Source organism: Dendrobates tinctorius, unplaced genomic scaffold (genome assembly GCF_039654945.1).
Source record: "Dendrobates tinctorius isolate UK_male_01 unplaced genomic scaffold, ASM3965494v1 ptg000015l, whole genome shotgun sequence".
In the NCBI taxonomy this organism is placed as follows: Eukaryota; Metazoa; Chordata; class Amphibia; order Anura; family Dendrobatidae; genus Dendrobates; species Dendrobates tinctorius.
In genome coordinates, this window is record NW_027361683.1 from 23,949,499 (window position 1) to 23,967,794 (window position 18,296).

At 45.9% G+C, this 18,296-nt stretch overlaps 1 protein-coding gene across 2 annotated transcripts in view; it reads right to left on the minus strand.

Annotated features, from left to right (window-relative positions):
• The window catches only part of AGO3 (argonaute RISC catalytic component 3), a 152,386-nt gene that overhangs the window by 20,662 nt on the left and 113,428 nt on the right, over window positions 1-18,296 (minus strand). For both annotated transcript variants that reach the window (XM_073562907.1, XM_073562900.1), the window contains exons 11-13: window positions 16,983-17,116; window positions 16,203-16,387; window positions 11,219-11,378 (exon numbers count right to left, since the gene is read on the minus strand). In XM_073562907.1, the coding sequence (XP_073419008.1) occupies window positions 11,219-11,378; window positions 16,203-16,387; window positions 16,983-17,116 (479 nt within the window). The remainder of the gene's footprint in view (window positions 1-11,218; window positions 11,379-16,202; window positions 16,388-16,982; window positions 17,117-18,296) is intronic.

Below are 18,296 nucleotides of genomic sequence, written 5' to 3' on the forward strand. Positions count from 1 at the left end.
TCCCAGGTGGAAGACACCATTACGCCAATGGAGGCTAAGTTAACCAAGGTAGCAGGATCTATGAACGCCTGGAGGCAAAAAGCAGACGACCTAGACAACAGAATGCGGCGGAATAACATATGTGTCATCGGTCTGCCTGAACGCTCTGAATGTCAGCACCCTGAGCAATTCTTAGAAGGCTGGCTTAAGACCTCTCTGGGAGATGAATTCTCCTCGGTGTTTGCCGTTGAGAGAGCCCACAGGGTTCCCACCAAGCCTTTGCCTCTGGGAGCCCCACCTAGACCCTTCCTGGCACATCTCCTCAACTGTAAAGATAGAGACACCATTCTATGCCTCGCACAACAAAAGAGTCCTATCAAGTTCAACAACGCCATGATCACAATCTTCCCGGATTTCTCTATGGAACTCCAGAAGCAACATGCGCAATTCATCGACATCAAGAAGCGGCTCAGGGAAAGGAACATTGTATACTCCATGATCTATCCGGCTCGGCTTCGGGTTGTCCATGGGGGTTCCACCGTGTTTTTCACGGATCCAGCAGAGGCCACCGAGTGGCTGCGGTCCCATAGAGGATCTCCTGCAAAGGAATCCTAGAGTGTCTACTGTCATCTGGATCCTTTCATTGCAGGCCTAATCGGAGCTCTCCTGGCGGGCACCCAGATATCTACAATACCGGACACTGCGTTCAGTGATGGTATCCCCTTGTTTGTTTTTTGATAGGGGCGCGGGACTTTTCTCCTATGTTGCTAGGTTTATATTTTGCTTTCTGTCTTTCAAAAGCTTTAGTTTTAGCTTTAAGTGTTACTTAGACAGAAGTTGCAGCCAATGGAAGTCTTGCTATTTATGTGATGTCTCTGAGATCTACTTAGGCGCTGATCCGCAACATGCCCATATAAGTGGAGATGGGTTCTGATTTAATATGCATGACATGGAATGTGAGGGGTAGCAAGACCCCCCGGAAAAAAAAATAGGTATTAGACCTACCGGTAATGATGTTTCCAGGAGTCCATCCTGACAGCACTATGGAGGACGTCCTCCTCCTCCTTACAGGGACAGGAAAGCACACGAGAGGTTAAAAGGCCATGTCCCACCCCCTTTCCCTCAGTGATTTGACAAGTACCACAAGGTGGATGATGCTAGTAACGGTTTAATGAAACAATCATATTACAGCATATGACATAACATAATACAACATAGTATAACATAACAGGGAGGGAACTACCCGTGCTGTCAGGATGGACTCCTGGAAACATCATTACCGGTAGGTCTAATACCTATTTTCCAGGACGTCCACCTGACAGCACTATGGAGAGTACCAAAGCACCTCCTCAGGGTGGGATTACTGCTTGGAGAACTTTTCTCCCGAATGCGGTTTGTTGGCCAGCTAACACATCTAGTTTGTAGTGTTTGCAGAATGTATTAAGACTAGCCCAGGTTGCCGCTCGACAAATTTGATCAACTGACGCCCCCGCCCGCTCGGCCCATGAGGCCGATACCGCCCTTGTAGAGTGGGCTTTTAAGGAATCAGGCGGGCTGGCGCCTTCAGCCTGGTAGGCGTCCGAGATTACTGAGGTAATCCAACGCGCTATGGACGCCTTAGAGGCCCTCTTCCCTTTATTCCTACCACCAAAGAGAACGAACAGGTTCGGGTCGATACGCCAACTATTGGTGGCCTCTAGGTATTCTATAACTGCGCGCCTCACGTCTAGCGAGTGGAGCCGCCGCTCCTTCTCATTTCGGGGATTATCACAGAAAGAGGGTAACACTACCTCCTGATTCAGATTTCTTGTAGAGGCTACCTTCGGGGTAAATGCCGGGTCTAACCTTAGGATTATACTATCCTCTCTTATCTGGAGGTATGGATCCTTAGTGGATAGGGCCTGGATCTCCCCTATTCTTTTGGCCGTGGTAATGGCTACTAGAAAGGCCGTTTTACGAGTGAGAGCAGGGATGGTTATCTTCTCACTAAGGGCGAAAGTGTCCGAGCAGAGGAACCGAAGTACCAGGCCCAGGTCCCATGGCGGGGTGAGCTGCCTAATCGTGGGACGCAGGCGCTGTGTGGCTTTTATAAACCTTATCACCCAGGGATGTGCAGCTAACTGATAATCAAAGAAGGCGCTCAAAGCTGAAACCTGGACTTTTAGAGTGCTGGGCTTGAGGCCTTTATTAAAACCTGCCTGCAGGAACCCTAGTATGTTAGGGAGATCCGGGGTACCTGCCACGAGCTCGGACCTGCCACCCTCCAGACAGAATCTCTTCCATATCTTCCGATAAATTGCCGACGTCACCGGCTTCCTGCTGGCCTGTAGGGTGGATATGACCTGCTCCGACAATCCTTTTGCCTTCAGGATGTCCCTCTCAGGATCCAAGCCGATAGATGCAGTCTTGCTGGGTCCGGGTGGTGGATCGGGCCCTGGTGGATGATGTTCTCCCACAAGGGCAGCTCGACTGGATCTTCTACTGCCATGGCTCCCAGAAGGGAAAACCAGCTTCTCCTCGGCCAGTATGGCACTATCAATATCACTCTTGCGTGGTCCTCGCGTATCTTTCTGAGCACTGCCGGTATGAGGGCCAGTGGTGGGAACGCATAAGAGAGGGATTCTCCCCAAGTCTGACTCAGGGCGTCTACGCCCTCTGGATGGTCCATCGGATTTAGGGAGTAGAATCTGGGAACCTTCGAGTTCTTGCGGCTTGCGAAGAGATCTATACTGGGGTTCCCCCAGCGCTGACAAAGCTGAAGATCTCTATGTTCAATTCCCACTCTGTCGGGTGGATCTGTTGTCTGCTCAGGTAGTCCGCCACTTCGTTTTGGGAACCCTCTAGATGTACCGCGGTCACGGATCGAACTGTCCGTTCTGTCCACGTGAATATCTTTTCCGCCAGTGCCTGTAGTGGTTGATGCCTGGTTCCTCCTTGGTGTTTCAGGAATGCCACTGTCGTTGTATTGTCGGATAAAATGCGAACATGACGACTCTTTAGTACCGACCGGTTTCTCCGCAACGCTTCCCAGACCGCGAAAAGTTCCTTGAAATTGGAGGATCTGGCCTTGATGCTTGCTGGCCAATTCCCCTGGAAGATCTTCCCTTCTATGTGGGCTCCCCATCCCCACGCACTTGCATCTGTGGTGACTACCACGTATGGAGAGGTTGTCCAATGCACGCCCACCTGAAGGTTCCTGGCCTGTAACCACCAGCGAAGGGACTCCTTTGCTCGTCCTGAGAGTCTTAGGGGTTTGTCTAGCGACGCCTGACTCCTGTCCCACCTCGCGAGAATTTCTCTTTGTAACAACCGCGAGTGGAATTGGGCCCAACGGACACACTGGATGCAGGCCGTCATGAGGCCCAGGACCTCCAATGCTTCCCTTATGGAGCATTGACGCTTCAACAGACCTCTGGTTCTGGCCTGAATGGACTTCTGCTTCTGCTCGGGTAGCCAGGATATTCTGTCGGCTGAGTCTAGGAGGACTCCCAGGAATACCTTTCTGGTGTTTGGTGTGAGGTCCGACTTCTCCCAGTTGATCACCCAGCCCAGGAACTCCATCACAGTAGTTGTTCGGATCCTGTCTCGGATGAGCGCTTCTTTGGATCTTGCCACCAGTAAGAAGTCGTCCAGGTACGGCACAATCACAATACCCTGATCTCTCAGGTAGGCCACCACCTCTACCACCAGTTTCGTAAAGATTCTGGGAGCTGAGGCCAGCCCGAATGGAAGACCCTGGAACTGGAAATGGCAGGTCCGGGCTGGTGAACTGATCGCGAACCTTAGTAGGCTTTGGGATGAGGGATGAATAGGAACCTGATAATATGCCTTTTTTAGGTCTAGGGTGCACATAACTGCGTCCCTGTCTATCAGAGGAATCGCGGATCGGATTGATTCCATCCGGAACCTCCTGTATCTGACCCAAGCATTTAGTGGCTTCAGGTTTATGATGGTGCGGGTCTCGCCGGATTTCTTTGTAATTGCAAACAGGGAAGAGTAGTGACCTTTCCCTCTTTCTGATGGTGAAACTGGTATTATGACCCCTGAGTCTAACATGTCCTGAAGATCCGACCACATTGCGGAGTCCTCCTGGACGACAGTGGGGGCAATATATCTGTCGGGGGGAGGAGAATAGAGCTCTATCCTGTAACCTTCTCTGATGGTTCTGAGGACCCACTGATTGTTGGTGACTCGCGACCAGTTTGCTGCAAAGTGGCGAAGTCTCCCCCCAATGCCTATGGCGTCATTGTCTCCTCGACCTAGATGTCGATGCAAATGGGGGACCTCTGTTCTTCCCACTTTGGCTGAAGGAGCCTCTGTAGGAGCTTCTATTAGAACTCGCCCGGCCCCTAAACTCTGACTGTCCTCTGAAGAAGGAGCCTCTCCGAAAGGACTGGGACCGCCTGGGTTTTTCTTCCGGGAATCCCTTATTTTTATCAGACACCAGCTCAAGGATATTATCCAGGGCTGGACCAAACACCCTCAGACCCGAGAAAGGGATGGCACATAACTTGGCCTTAGAAGGGTTATCCCCCGACCAGGATCTAAGCCAGACTGCTCTCCGGGCCGCATTAGAGAGGGAGCTGTTTCTGGCCGCAAACCTAACTGATTCCGCCGACGTATCCGACAGGAACGCCGTGGCTGATTTCAAAAGAGGAAGAGATGCTAGTATCTCTGACCTCGGGGTCTTGTTGGTTAGGTTTTCCTCCAACTGCCCCAACCACAGGAACATAGACCTGGCCACCGAGGTGGCTGCTATGTTGGCTCTAATCAGGGCCGCCGACGTCTCCCATGTTCTTTTTAACAAGACGTCCGCCTTTCTATCCATTGGGTCTCGAAGACCGGATGAGTCCTCGGCTGGGATAGCCGATTTCTTCGTAACCTTGGCAACCGGGACGTCGATCTTAGGGACTTCTTCCCACGCCCGAGTTTCCTCGGGATCGAAGGGCAGTCTATTTTTAAAGTTTCGGGAGAGTGTCAACCGACGCTCTGCTTCTTTCCACTCCTCCTGGATCATTGCTTTGATGTGCTCGCTCACAGGGAACACCACCTGTTTGCGGGACACCAGTCCTCCAAACATTAAGTCCTGTCTGGACTGTGGCTTAGGGACTTCTTCCATCTGCATGGTATTTCTGACCGCGTGTACCAGCTCGTCCGTATCCTCCAGTCTGAACAGATACTTTCTGTTCTGTTCCTGACTATCCCCCAGGATCTCGCCTTCTTCCTCCTGATCTGAGTTCCGGAAATCGGATTCCTCGCTAGGGCTCGCCTCTGATACTGGGACTGGTTCCCACCTTGGACGCTTGCGACCTGGCCCAGGGCTGGGGGATCGACGCCGGGACGTAGAGGCCTGAATCTCTTCCCTTATCAGCGACCTCATTTCAGAAAGCAGAGACGACTGTTCCTCGCCTATGACCCTGGAGGTACAGGGACCGCATAGGGTCTTGCTATAGGTGTCTGGCAGCTTTACTCTGCACACCGGACATCTGACTGATTTGGCGGTGGCTTTCGCCGGGTCCTTCCCCGAGGGGGACTCAGCCGGGGTTCCCTTTTCCTGATAATATAAGGGGCACCTCATCAGATCTGGGCTGTGGGGACGGGTGGGGAGGGTGGTCTGCGCTATGCGCACTTACCCCTCCACCAGATGCAGTGTTGCCTTCCATCCCCTGGCGTCCGATGCAGTCACACAGTCTGGAACCACCTGTGACGACTCTGGAGAACGCTTTGGTCCAGGAGCGCGCGCGCCCTGGATTTGAAACCGGCGTCTGACATCACCGGATGTGACGCTGGTAAGCCGCGCCTCCACTTCCTGCCGGGCATCTGCGCGCGACCGCGCTCGGCGCGAGCAGGGAGTCTTTCCTGCTATGGCGCTCCGGCCTCACTGCCCAGCGTCAGCGCGTCCTGCGGGTACTCGGCCCGCCGCCCCACTTCTGTCGGTGCCCGCATGGCCAGCCGCCTGCGGGGAGCCGACCCGTCCTGGAGCCGAGAGCCCCCCCACCGGGAGGAACGGCTCCCTCCAGGAGCGCCGTCCTGCTCCTGGCCTTTGGAGCCGAGGGACTCCCCACCGGGAAGTTTCGGCCCCGGGACCTCTTGACAGGGGAAGGATTGGACCGGCCGCACGATCCCCTGGGTCCCTCCGGTAAGCTCTCGCGTGTCCCTCCGTGCAGGGACAGGAAAAACACTGAGGGAAAGGGGGTGGGACATGGCCTTTTAACCTCTCGTGTGCTTTCCTGTCCCTGTAAGGAGGAGGAGGACGTCCTCCATAGTGCTGTCAGGTGGACGTCCTGGAAAAAAAGGTTAAAGTATTTTCACAGATCAGGCACTATCACCCTCACATGGTCGAGACACACTTGATCAGAGATACAGCTTGGAGTGTACAAAAACCGTGGGTTCAGTAGTCTATACACGCATTTTACACCAGCTACTCCAGGGGGGTCTCATTACTAATACACAAGTACGTTCGATGGGAGGTCCGGGAGGCCCAGAGAGACTCTGAAGGATGTTTCATATTTGTATATGCACTGATCAACTCTAGGAAATATGTTATTCTGTGTGTTTATAATCCCCCTCCAGCGGGTACATCAATTCTCCAGAAAGCACTGAGTTTTGCTTTGAATTACCCAGACGCAGATGTCATTTGCATGGGGGACTTTAATTTGGTGATGAATAATCGTCTCGACAGATTGAGACTGAATGATGGGACACAGGGTGGGACCCCGACAGCAGCTACATCCCAATTATCACAGTTTATAGAAGGTAGTGGATGGTTAGACTTATGGAGAACCCGTCACCCAGAGACAAGAGAGTATACTTGCCATTCCTCCACTAGGCGTTCCTTATCCCATATAGATTACATTTTTGGATCTAGTGGTCTGGCAATGTGGGTGGATAGTATTGAACACTGAGGTAGAGGGATTTCCGATCATAGCCCAATCATTCTTAAACTCAGGTATGGCCCGCCAAGTGGTAGGATAACATGGAAATTAAACCCTTTCTGGGATCAAGTCACCTGACAGAACAACTGACCAATTACATGTCTTCGTGTCCTCCCACCCCGAACCCCGGAATGTTAATTTATTTTGGGGCACCCTTAAGGCGTACTTGAGGGGCTGCCTATCTTCTACGATCTCCTACATCAAACGGGTGACGTCGGGGGAGGATGACGAAAGAGCAAAGACTGAAAGATTCAGAGGCTGCTTACATATCCAATCAAACTAGTGGTAATAGAGTGGAGTGGTTGACTGCCCAAAGATTATATACTCAACATATAGACTCCAAGTCCAAATGTAAATTATTTTTCACTCGCCAGTCCTACTTTGAACTAGGAAACCAGTCTAGTAAATTTCTGGCCTATCTGGTGCGGCAGCATAATACAACTAACACAATATTACAGATCCGCAGCTCAGATGGTACAGTGGTGTCCTCGACGAAGAAATAGTGGGGTGTTTCCATGATTATTATAGCTCACTGTACAGTTCGAAAAATGATAGTCTAGACACCCCTGGCTATGAATATCAGATATAACGTTTCCCACATTGAGTGCTTCTCAGCAGGCCTTTATGGACGCTGAGTTCACTTTGGAAGAGATAGAAGATGCCATGAGAGATTATGGCCTCTGGGAAAGACCCCGGGCCGGATGGGTTTCCTATCGAGCTGTACAGGAAATACCGGGAGATTTTGGCACCACTTTTGTTGTCGGTGTTCCAGGGGATCTGGGGGGGGGGATCATGCCAGAGTCCTTCTATGAAGCTAATATAATAGTGCTTAAGAAGGAAAGGACCCTCTGGACTGTGGATCTTATCGCCCCATATCTTTAGTAAATGTGGATTACAAAATTTTTACGAAGATTTTGGCTACTAGGCTAAATTCAATTATTTTGGAACTTATACATCCTGACCAGACTGGCTTTATGCCTGGTAAAAGTACTTCCATATTAGACGGGTTCAATCGGTGGTCCAATATAGTTCCCTGATGCCGGACAATAGGTGGGCATTGGCGTCGTTGGATGCAGCCAAGGCCTTTGACTCCCTTGAGTGGCCTTTCCTCCAAGCATGCCTGCAGAAATATGGTTTTGGGGGATAGGTTTTTAAAATGGGTTAATACATTGTATATGAAACCTAAGGCCCGTGTCATTGTAAATGGTTTCACTTCAGAGTCCTTTTCTCTGCACAGGGGGACTCGTCAGGGATGTCCCCTCTCCCTGGCACTCTCTGCTCTTGCAATAGAGGCTTTGGCAATTCGCATGAGAACTTCCCCTAATATTATGGGTATAGAGATAGCAGATCGGGTGGATACCATAGGCCTATATGCTGATGACATAGTAATATTTATGGATAGGGCGGAGGAGACGCTGACGGGGGTGATTGCCACTATAAACGAATTCAGTAGATATTCCGGCCTGTATATAAATTGGGAGAAGTCTGCTCTGATGCCTCTTCCTCATGCCCCGATGCCGCGACTTGGGACTCTCTCCTTGCTGCCTATTGTACCACATTTTAAATATCTGGGTGTTCATATTTCTCAATCCAGCACGCTTGATCTGCAACTTAATATATATCCATTACTAGAGATGGTTAAAGTCAAATTTGCGATCTGGAGCAAATTCCCACTGTCTGTAGCTGGACGCATTAATTTAATTAAAACGATACTACTCCCTAAGATGAGCTATTTTCTCCAACATAGTGCTGTGGTGGTACCTAAGTCTTTCTTCACTAATTTAAATTCCCAGATTACGTCTTTCATATGGGGGACAACCAGGCCAAAGCTCAAGCTATCCACCCTACAAAGGCCAAAAAATGGGGGGGGGGGGGGGTAGCACTACCGGATTTTTTTCTGTATTATCTGGCGGGACAGGCCAGAGCTATAAATAAGTGGATGCCTGGTAATCATCTTCCTAACTCTGAGAGCCATCTGCTTCATGCCGCACATGCTGATTGCCCACTCGGGTTTTTGGAATTGGAGAAAGTAAAAGTCCCACGTCTGCTACCCATGCTTCGTCTGGCAAGACGAGTTTGGAGACAGATTAAGAGGGTGGTTGGATTTAGTGATATCATAGCTGAAATGCCCTTATGGAATAACAGTTATTTTCCGACACTGCTTGCCCACCCATCTGCTGAATTCTGGCCTCAGTGCAATGTCTCTACGATAGGGGATATATATGAATGTGGTACACGATTATCTTTTGAACAATTACAAGCTAGGTGTGATGTCCCGAGGTCGCAATTCTTCCGATATTTGCAATTAAGATCAGCCTTTCAATCGCACATGAAATATGTCGGTATGAATAATGCCATTTCGTCTCTACCCTTGATAGGCATTCTTAAATCACAAGGTCCCCAGGGTCTCATCTCTTCTCTGTATACACACATGCTATCGGTGGGGACGGAATCTGCCATATGCTTGGTTAGGGGGAAATGGGAAAGACTCATCCCTGATACACGGGGAGAGGAGTGGGAGGAAATCCTGGAGTCACCAACTAAGGTGTCTCCATCAATCAACAATAGAATGATACAACTTTATATTATAAACCAATCATATTTGAAGCTGACTCGACTTTTTAAGATGGGCCGTTTCCAATCTTCGGAGTGTCTGAGATGTCATACATCAGATGCAGATTTTATTCAAATGATTTGGCAATGTCCAATTATAGAACACTATTGGAAAGAGGTGACTACATTACTAACTTCCCTGGTACAGATTCCTGTTCCCCTTGAGCCATTGGTTTGTCTGTTTGGGGTGTGGGATGATGAGACATGGGGACATTATATGGAGATTTTCTTACGGGAGACATTGTTCATGGCACGGAAGATGCTGGCACTGCGGTGGATGGGGGGTTCGGATCCCTCCCTTAGGGCCTGGATAGAATTGGTGAATTCGATTATACCATACGAGCGTACGCTGTACCAAAACAGAGGGTGCCCAAGTAAATTTGAGAAGATATGGGAGGGGTGGAATTCCTCTCATCTCACGCTGTAGGACGGAGATATCGCATGATAAAGAGCTAATTATATAGACATAGGCTGCAAATAGTTGTTTTGTAGTAGTAGTAATGGCTTAGAGGTTTGGCAGGCTTTATTATTTGAATAATAACACACAGACTATTATAAGGCAATTGACAGTATGTTTTAGTCTATACACAACTGGTATACATACACTGTTTGACATTAATGCTCTGTGGAATGTATATGTGTTATATGGTATTTTCATCGTTGTCAGTTTGCATATTGTATACAGTCTTTGGTTCAATAAACGAATTAAAAAAAAAAAAAAAAAAAAAAAACTGTCGACATGGTTGAAAAATTGATTAAGGTCTTCTTGACGACTGCAAAAAACAGAAACTCTTGTTCCTGGTAATAAGATTCCATTCTTGTAGCCATGATCCCAATAATACTGCATGCCTCTTTGACAATTTCAAATCTCTGACAAAGTCACTCAGATCAGCTTGACTGAACAGACGTGGATTAGATGTAGAAGGCTCAAAGTCAGGGTCTGCAGCAGTTTCATTTTCTACTGACACTGTTAGTTCATCTTCGTCTTCCTTAATTGTCCTTACTTTGGGCGGCTTTGGAACACGAAGACTTTCATCGTGTGGAACTGGTCTTATGGCTGAAGGAAGATTAGGATATTCTATTGATTTCTTGTTCTTTGATGAATATCCTGTTACATTTGTAAGGCAGAAGTAGCAATCTGTTACATGATCTCTCTGCTCTTTTCATATCATTGGGACAGGGAACGGCATTGAAGGTCGTGATCCATTCAGCCATGCCCTAAGTATTGTCAGTATTGTCTTTTGATTCCTCCCCTGCCCAGGAGATGTGGTATGCTCCGTACACGGTCAGCTGAATGATTCACTGCGTTTATGCAGAATTCGCATAATAAGTGTTTGCATATGTGTAGATCAGCGATTTATGTTATTTCAGTGGAAAATTCAGAATATACTGCTTCAGAAAAAGTTCATATATGAGTTTTTAGAATTATAAACAGATTATAATGTTTCGTATCATTTCTCAAAAACTTTACGTGATCGGAAAAAATCTGAAGTCCTTTCTGAAATCAGCATGAAAAAAATCTATCAAGAACACTCAAAATTGTCCAAGGGACAAAACCTTAGTAACACAGTGTAATTTATAAAGAGAACATGACAATCAAAACAAAGAATAGAGAGCCAAGAGTGGAGAAATACAAGTAAGTGTCAGGCAGGCCGGCACAAAAAAACAAAGTTAAGCAAGGATCTTCTTACCGTTGATGTGGTACCAAGATATTGTTAATCCCTCCCAGTTTGACGTTTATTTTTAGGCACAGATTTGAGAGGGTTTGAGGAGATGTTTTAATTACATTCTTCACTTGGACACACTGTGTAGCCATCCCCAGTAATGTGTCTCCAACGCGCTTTACTTCAGCTAGAGGGACGGAAAAAAAAAAGTGGTTAGTGAAATTAACAGAAAAAAAAAAAGAAAAAATGAAATTCCTTTATTCTTAGCGTTTTCAGCAGTAGACCGTGAGCTATTCTGTCAGTCAAATGCAGCACAGCAGAACGTGGAAATATGATTGAAGAAAATTACAGCTATTGTGAGTGGATTAGAGTCCTCCTTCTGAAAGCCACATGCAGCCATACATGCCTCATCCTAATGGGATGTCTGACCTCAGCTGAGCAATACTGGCAGCCTGAAACGAGGACACGTTCCCAGTGAAACAATCGCATCTGTAACACATCACTATAGATCCACAATATATGACCACTTATTATTTCAAAGCAGTTTAATAGAACTTGCAAGGGAAGCTTTTACACATTAACTTTCTTTTATAGTCATAACGTGGACAGTGCCATGTGATATTGCTGACACGGGGTTAACGCGACAGAGGGGCCAGAAGACCACGGCGTCTGGTGTCACAAACTCCTGCACTGGTAAAAAGTACTTCACCATTGTACTAAACAGTGAAGGTTTTTTCCTTGCTGGCAGTGCAAAAGTTAATCTGTTCAGTTGAAGCTCCTGGAACTTTCCTACTTGGATTGTTTCAGCTGGTGTTGAACACTCCCCTCTACTATATATACTCGCATCTGGCACTTCGGAATTGCCAGTGTTAGTTCTTACTGCCTGGTTTGGAGTTGGAGGTGTAGTTCATGGTTGGAGTTGGTGTTTGGAGTTTTGTTTGTGTGCATGTCCGCATTCTCTCCTATATGGTTTCTCCTTCCTTTAACTCCCCTTGTATTCCACTCTGTTGTTTGGTGAGTGTATTTTGTGTGATGGTTATTTTCATTTATCCCCGTTCGTCTCCCAATGTTTGTCTAGTTAACGTTATCTCCTATACACTTTGGCTTCCCGCCTCCCTTGGTGGGGGAGGGAACAGATAAAGGTTGATACAGGCCGCCTGTGCAAGCTGAAGATATGGATGAACTCTTTATGCATCAAATGTCCAAGTTCTCCAAAAATTATGACATAGTTGTCATGGGAGATTTCAACTATCCAGACATTTGGGAATCTCTCTCAGGCAAAACTAACAGGTCAAGGAAATTCTTATCCTCTCTTGCTGACAACTTTATCTTCCAAAAGGTAGGGGAGAAAACAAGGGGATCTGCTACCTTGGATCTAATCCTTATAAACAGGGAGGAAATTGTTAAGGAGGTAAAAGTGGCTGGGACCCTAGGAGGTAGCGACCATGCTATTTTAGAATTTTGGATAACCAGAGGAGGAAGACCTGTGAAGACTCAGACGTCAAGGTTAGATTTCAGAAAGGCAGATTTTAAGGGACTCAAAAAGAGAATTGGAGGGATCCAATGGCTGGATAACCTTAAAGACAAAAATGTCCAGGAAGGATGGGAAATCTTGAAAAATGAAATTCCCAAAGCACAATTGTTAACAATTCCAAAAAGAGTGAAGAATAGAAAGCATTTAAGGAAACCAGGATGGATGAGCACAGAACTTAAGCACATGCTAAAAAGGAAGAAAGAAATGTTTATAAAATGGAAAGAGGGAGGCATATCTAAAGAAGAATATATTGCTGTCTGCAGAAATTGCAGGGAACAAATCAGATTATCTAAAGCTGACAATGAATTGAGGCTTGCAAGAGACGTCAAAAGCAATAATAAAGGATTTTGGGGATATGTCAAAAGTAAAAGAAAAGTCAAAGATACTATAGGATTTTTACAGGATGAAAATGATGAAATGGTAAGACAGGATGTTGAGAAGGCTGAACTTTTAAATTCCTATTTTGCATTAGTTTTCTCTCAGAAAGGAAATGTAACATCAACTGTTCTTCACTGTCCTATTAAGGGAATAGAAGAATCCAGGATATCTATAAACAGAAAGATAGTGAGGAAACACTTAGCTAACCTAAATGAATTCAAGTCTCCATGTCCAGATGAATTACACCCCAGGGTACTGAAGGAGATAGCAGAAGAAATTTTTGAACCCCTCTCCATAATCTTTGAAAATTATTTGAGAACAGGAGAAGTCCCAGAAGACTGGAGAAGGGCAAATGTTGTTCCTATCTTCAAAAAGGGGAAGAAGGTGGACCCAGGCAACTATAGCCCGGTGAGTCTGACTTCTATACCAGGAAAGATCTTTGAACAAATTATTAAACATGTATGTCAGTACCTGGATAAGAATGAAGTGATGAAATAGAGTCTGCATGGGTTTGTAACTAATAAGTCATGTCAGACTAACTTAATTTCATTCTATGACAGAATCTCTGATTGGGTGGATCAGGGAAATGATAGAGAGAGAGAGGATTCAAAAATATATAAACTGGAGCAGTGGGCAGCAACTAACAGAATGGTTTTAACAGGGAAAAATGTAAAGTACTACATCTGGGCAATAAAAATGAAAAAAGCATATACAGAATGGGAGGAATAGGGCTAAGCAACAGCACATGTGAAAAAGACTTGGGTATACTAATAGATCACAGACTGAATATGAGTTAACAGTGTGATGCAGCAGCAAAAAAGGCAAATGCAATTCTAGGATGTACTAACAGAAGCATACAGTCTAGATCACGTGAAGTCATTATTGCCCTCTACTCCTCTTTGCTCAGACCTCATCTGGAATACTGTGTCCAGTTTTGGGCGCCACATTTTAAAAAAGACATCAACAAACTGGAGCAAGTTCAGAAAAGAGCAACCAGAATGGTGACCGGTCTGCAAACGCTGTCTTATGAGGAAAGGTTGCAGGATTTGGGAATGTTTAGCTTGCAAAAGAGAAGACTGAGAGGAGACTTAATAGCTGTCTACAAATATTTCAAGGGCTGTCACATTGTAGAAGGATCATCTTTATTCTCCTTTGCACAAGGAAAGACTAGAAGCAATGGGATGAAACTGAATGGGAGGAGACACAGATTAGATATTAGAAAAAACTTTTTGACAGAGTGATCAATGAGTGGAACAGACTGCCACGAGAGGTGGTGAGTTCTCCTTCAATAGAAGTCTTCAAACAGAGGCTGGACAGACATCTGTCTGGGATGATTTAGCGAATCCAACTTTGAGCAGGGGGTTGGACCAGATAATAATCTTTATTTTTATATAGCGCTAACATATTCCGCAGCGCTTTACAATTTGCACACATTATCATCACTGTCCCCGATAGGGCTCACAATCTAAATTCCCTATCTGTATGTCTTTGGAATGTGGGAGGAAACCGGAGTACCCGGAGGAAACCCACGCAAACACGGGGAGAACATACAAACTCCTTGCAGATGTTGTCCTTGGTAGGATTCGAACTCAGGACTCCAGCGCTGCAAAGCTGCAGTGCTATCCACTGAGCCACCGTGCTGCCCCAGATGGCTCAGGAGGTCCCTTCCAACTCTACGATTCTATGATATAGGAGCATAGCAAAACATGTGAATCCAGCGTCTCCACCATGAGTAGTAACCTGTGGAACAGGCATAGACTAGGGCACCCCTAGTTCTAGGGACCGGATTAATGCCCACAGTCCTAAGACAATTACACCCCGTGACACAAAAAGACAGCACAAGTCTTAAGACCTCCATAAACATTAAAATGCTATCAGATGAATAATGCTTTGACAGACAGCCATCTCTGCCTTCTCTTCCATACACAGGAGTGGCCATTCGGCTGAGCGCTCCTGTACTGTCCTTGAAAAAGCAGCCGACAAACATCTCTGCCGGCGGCTTATTTCTGATAAAACAAAGGGATTGGCAGTCCAAAATCAGACATTCCAAATCGTCATGTTGCCTGACAAAGTGGGACGAACATATCAATATCAGGGGGTGCAACCAACATTAGTCTAATGTGTATGGAGGACTTCAGAGTTTATTGATGTATGCTAATTAATGAAATCTCAGGGTTATTTGTAAATAAATTGGAAAACGAATTGCTGTTCATATAACCAAATTTTTTTAAATTCAGAAAAGGAAAGTGGCTCTTTAATATATAAAATAGTAACTGCAAACATTTAGGTAAATTCACCATGAGTTTCTTTCGTACAAGCTGCTGCTTTCACATTTCTGATTTTACCTGCTCACCCACAATTGGTCCAAGTGAATACATTCTTCTGCTGCATTTGACCACCTTTGCCCACCTGATATGACATAATATTGACTATCACATTATAAAATAAGTACTCCCATTATGTTTTTAATTCATGAAATGTGTGTATAAACATGTACTGTAGTGTACATGTGTTAATATACTCACTTACCGCTGTCTTCTCTGGTGTCCAGCCAGCGATGTTGTTCTCCTCTTCTCAGTGATGTCGCTGCTCTTCAGACTGGCCGGATCACACTGTGCTCTGTGTGACCCAGAAGTGACTTTTACAATGTAAGCCTATGGAATGGGAGTAAGAGGCTCACGACTCATTCTAAAAGAGACTTCAAGCCAACACATAGCGTGATCCGGAGAGTCTGAAGTGCGGTGACGTAACTCAGAAGAGGAGAAGAACAATGTACATTACCACACTTACACTACACTACATGCACATATACACATTCAATGGATAAATAAACCTAGTGGGAGAGTTTCTTTAAGCTGCTTTTTTCAACATAGTATAGAGAGACCAGGAAGAGAGATGATGGAAAGGGTAAATAAATTAAATACAAGTCATATATTGCAATGATTTTGCTTTTTTAAAGAATCCACTCTCCAACGCTTTAGTTAAAAGCTAATCAATCCCTTTAAAAGGATCTTATTTAAAAAGTATATTGAAGTTATCCTAAAGAGTTTATAAGCTATAAAACAAAGAAAAGAATCTTGTTTGTAAAAGATTATATACCATATACCGGTGTCTTTCCTGGCAGTATGACGATAATAAGTTGCAGCCCAGAATAGGTGTTTTTGAGGTGTCTGAACATTGGCTCCACACTGTCCGCGCCTTGTGCGTATTTACAAAAGCATGGCTGGCCCTGGATTGGCATTCCGGCATCCTTTGAGATCTTCCTCAGCTGGTCGGTGAATCCTCTAAAAGGAAAAGGTCAGAAATGATCAATGAAGCCTCACCGCCACTACAGCGTGAGAATAAATAAGTACATGCAAATACACCATGCTCATGATTAGCACTTTATATCTAAGCTGAATAATAGAGGCTCTAATACTAATCTATATGAATATTACACTTTAAATTTGAATTAGATAAGCAAAAATGTAGGGACTTTTAGCATTTTCACGGCCGTTTCGCCCAGCTCCGCCAAACTGAATTAGACAAGCAGTGAAGTTCCTTATGCCAAAAATCCTACTACAGTATCTAAGTGGCGAGGCACACGCCATTTGTCAGCCTTTTAATGGATCTTCAGAGTCTGACTCCAACATACCCCCCCTCATCAATACAGACATGAACATTGCAGGTCTAGATGAATTGGGACCGTTGTGGGTGTCCAAGATCTCAGATATTTTGACCGACTCCATTACTAATTTCAGACTAAGAAACCTATAGAACTGAAGCAATGATATAAACAAAAAAAAAAACAAACAAAACTAATTTCTATATTTTTCCATAACATTCTCGCAATTATATGGCTAATTTCTATATCTGTTATCAGCCCATGAAATGCCTTACTTCAAGATTTCTTCTCTGCACTGCCTTTGAGTTGCAAAGCATGCGATGGCCCACATTTTGATCTCCACACCAGTGTGAAACTGTTTTCCCCGCATGTCCCAAACCCCATGGCTTGGAGTGGCTACTGTGCGATTCTTCACAGGAACGATAAAAAGGAAAATGTAAGTCAGATACATAATATCACAACAAAGATGCATCCAACTTTCTTTACATATGTTTCAACAATTGGTAGAAAACAATTACACTTATTTAATTGGTCCACTTTTGGAGGACTTTGTTTTTTGTTTTTTTTTTTAAATGAATGTATTTGGAGCTAAAAATCATTTTTACAATTGGATTTCATTAAATAGTTTGCCTTTTTTTGTGCCATTTTTTGGGGCTGAAAGTCCCCCCCATCTCGGCTTATACACGAGTCATATATGCCAGGTGGTCGGCGGGGGAGCGGGGGTGTCAGATCATACTGACCCCCCTGGCGTGTTTCTGCAGCCCCCCTGCTTGTCCCACAGTCTCCCTTCAGGGGTCACATGGTACCGCTCATTAACGTCATGAATATGCGCATATTTATGACTTTAATGAGCAGGACCACGTGACCGCTGAAGGATGGAAGGGAGACCGTGGGAGAAGCAGGGCTGTAGAGACGTGCCAGGAGGGGGTAAGTATATGCAATATTCACCTGTTCCCGGTCCATCGCTGCTCGCCGCTGTCTGCTGCGTCCTCTGTCAGTGACATTCAGGCAGCAGAGGACGCGATGACATGTTTAGTGCGCACCATGCCCTTTGCCCAACGTCACCGACAGAGGACGCGGCAGACAGCAGCGAGCAGCGATGGGGTGGGAACAGGTGAATATCTGAGGTGCCAGGTCCAGAGCCAGCAGCGACACTGGCACCTGGCCCCCAGCGATGGAGTATGTCATTTTTTTTTATTTGCAAGCAGCATATGGGGGCATAATCTATGGGGCATTTTATGGGGGCAGCATATGGGGGCATAATATATGGAGCATCTTATGGGGCAGCATATGGGGGCATAATATATGGAGCATCTTATGGGGGAAGCATATGGGGTCATAATATACGGAGCATTTTATGGGGGCAGCATATGGGGGAATAATATACGGAGCATCTTATGGGGGCAGCATACGGGGGCATAATATATGGAGCATCTTATGGGGCAGCATATGGGGGCATAATATATGGAGCATCTTATGGGGGCAGCATATGGGGGCATAATATATGGAGCATCTTATGGGGGCAGCATATGGGTGCATAATATATGGAGCATCTTATGGGGGCAGCATATGGGGGAATAATATATGGA